Source organism: Penaeus monodon, chromosome 31, assembly GCF_015228065.2.
Source record: "Penaeus monodon isolate SGIC_2016 chromosome 31, NSTDA_Pmon_1, whole genome shotgun sequence".
NCBI classification, from domain to species: Eukaryota; Metazoa; Arthropoda; class Malacostraca; order Decapoda; family Penaeidae; genus Penaeus; species Penaeus monodon.
The window spans coordinates 4,533,590-4,535,860 of NC_051416.1; the positions used below are offsets into that span (position 1 = coordinate 4,533,590).

General features: G+C 41.1%; 1 protein-coding gene across 1 annotated transcript in view; it reads left to right on the forward strand.

Moving 5' to 3' along the window:
* Positions 1-2,271, forward strand: part of LOC119593010 (protein scarlet-like) — a gene marked incomplete in the record, with an annotated part of 20,218 nt that overhangs the window by 16,206 nt on the left and 1,741 nt on the right. The window contains 2 exon segments of the mRNA XM_037941903.1: positions 529-753; positions 1,570-1,705. Coding sequence (XP_037797831.1) covers positions 529-753; positions 1,570-1,705 — 361 coding nt within the window.

Genomic DNA, 2,271 nt, shown 5'->3' on the forward strand with positions numbered 1-2,271 from the left:
ATAAAAAAAAATGTATGCATAGTTTGTTTAACATATTACTGAGAATATTTTCTGCATTTAATTTTTCATCATTACACCTGACTCCTACTATTATTATGAGTAAGGATAAGTATGAAATGTTTGGGAAAAAAAGTAAAAGTAACATTCTTAATAAAAGTCTCTGAAATCGTTTCTCATATTTTCGTATACTTTATTCTTCTTAATTAATGTTCAGAATGAAATTTAAAGTCCTTCGTATTGCGCACTTGTGGTCAACTTAACACTTATATGATCACCGTATGCTGTATAATTCCCACATATGATTCCCATAACACTTAAAATTCCCCGTATAATTTCTAAGTTCCCGCTTATGAACATATTAAAACTTCGTAATTTCCCCCATGAAACTCTTATAACTTATACTTAACTTCTCTACACTCCATAATACCTTTTTCCACAGCTTATAAATTGTCCCGAACTCCTCCATAGCCTAGAGCTCGTATGCCTATCTCCTCCATAGCCTAGAGCTTATGCCTAACTTCTCCACAGCTCATCGCTTTCCTCGTGGGCGTGTGCTACACCAACGTCACGCTGAATCAGGCCGGCATTCAGGACATCGAGGGCGTCCTGTTCATCTTCATCACGGAAAATACCTTCCCTTCCCTCTACGGAGTGCTGAACATCTTCCCCCAAGAACTGCCTCTGTTCCTGCGAGAGTATAAGAACGGGATATATCGGGCGGATACCTATTACCTCTCCAAGATGGTGGCGCTGGTGAGATTCTTGAGTTTCTCTGTTGAAGGAGGTTGTTGAAGCTGAGAGGCTGAGATGCTCTTTGAGATGTGTCAGTCTTGTTGGGTTGCCCATTGCGTTATCTCTCTGGCTGTTTGGATATTGTGTCTCGTCTGCTTTATCTGTCTCTTTGTCTGCGTGGTTGTGTGTCTGTCGCCTCCTTTCTGTTGATGTGTTATCTGTCTATCCACTTTCATATTTCCTTATCTGTCTGCCAACCTGCTGATGTCTCTATGTAATTGTCTCTCTCTCTCTGTTTCCTTCTTTATCATTCTGGGAGCCCTGAGTAAGCTATCTTAATAGCTTACTCAGGACTGTGCTAATTCCTCTGCACATTTATCTAACTGTATATCTCTCTGGAATTAAAGTCTTCCAATGCTATATTTAGTACAAAGGTTGTACTTTTCATTGGGCGACGAAAACTTCATATCATGCAACCCTTTTGCAATTAAATAGATGCTTTACAACAAAGTATTGTCACGGTGTCCTCCTATGACACAGACTTATTTACCATACGTCGTCCTCCACAGGTTTTTACAATATAATTCTCTAGCACTCTTCCATCTCCACACATTTCAAGTTTCAGTCTAGTTACCTTCACATTCTTCTGACCACGAATTCCTATCTTAGAAAAGTTCTTCCACGTCCTTCCCTCCCCACAATTTCCAGGACACTTTCATATTCCCCTGAAATCCTCCCCCCCCCTTCCTTTTCCACGGATTCCAAGTCTCGATATTGTTTCTCCCACGTCCTTCATTCTCCACAGATTCCAAATCTCACCTTCTCTTCTCTCCACAGATCCCAGGCTTCATTGTAGATCCGGTCGTGTTCTGCATCATCTGCTACTGGATGGTTGGTCTACAGAGACACGCGTACCATTTCTTCATGACGATTCTGATCACAATCTTCACCGCCAACACTGCCTCGGCCTGTGGTATGGTTTGGCCTTTTTTCTGCGTCGAGTAATTGGGGCACATCTTTTGGGATATATATATATATATTTTTTTTTTCATTTCGGGTATTTATTTTGGGAATTTTTTGTTGTCGTAAGGTGTGTTGTGGCGTGTTAAAATTTCATTTTTCTTTCTCGTTACGTTTGTGTGTGGAGGAAATATGAAGTCTTACTAATGACGGAAATTACGATGTTTTCAAATCCGTCACGTAAGGAATAGGTTGACCGAAGAAATTAGAGGAGAAAAAAAATACAATAGTTACATGTTCTTTATAGCAGAGGGGGAACTAAAACCATGGAAGCAGCCGCCTTACACGTTCGAGATGCAGAAAAGTATAGCACAAAGGGAGCATTAGCAAACGGGATATTCATTCTGACAATACTCGGGCTGAAAAGACTTTCGAATGAGGTGTGTGCCTGGTGCGCAGGCCGCTGGCTTAGAATCGTAGCTCGGTCTTTCGTGTTGCTGCTCAATCACTGTACTGTTTCACTGACACTCACTCGTGCACTTGTGTGTCTACTCACTCAAGTGCACGCATATTCACACC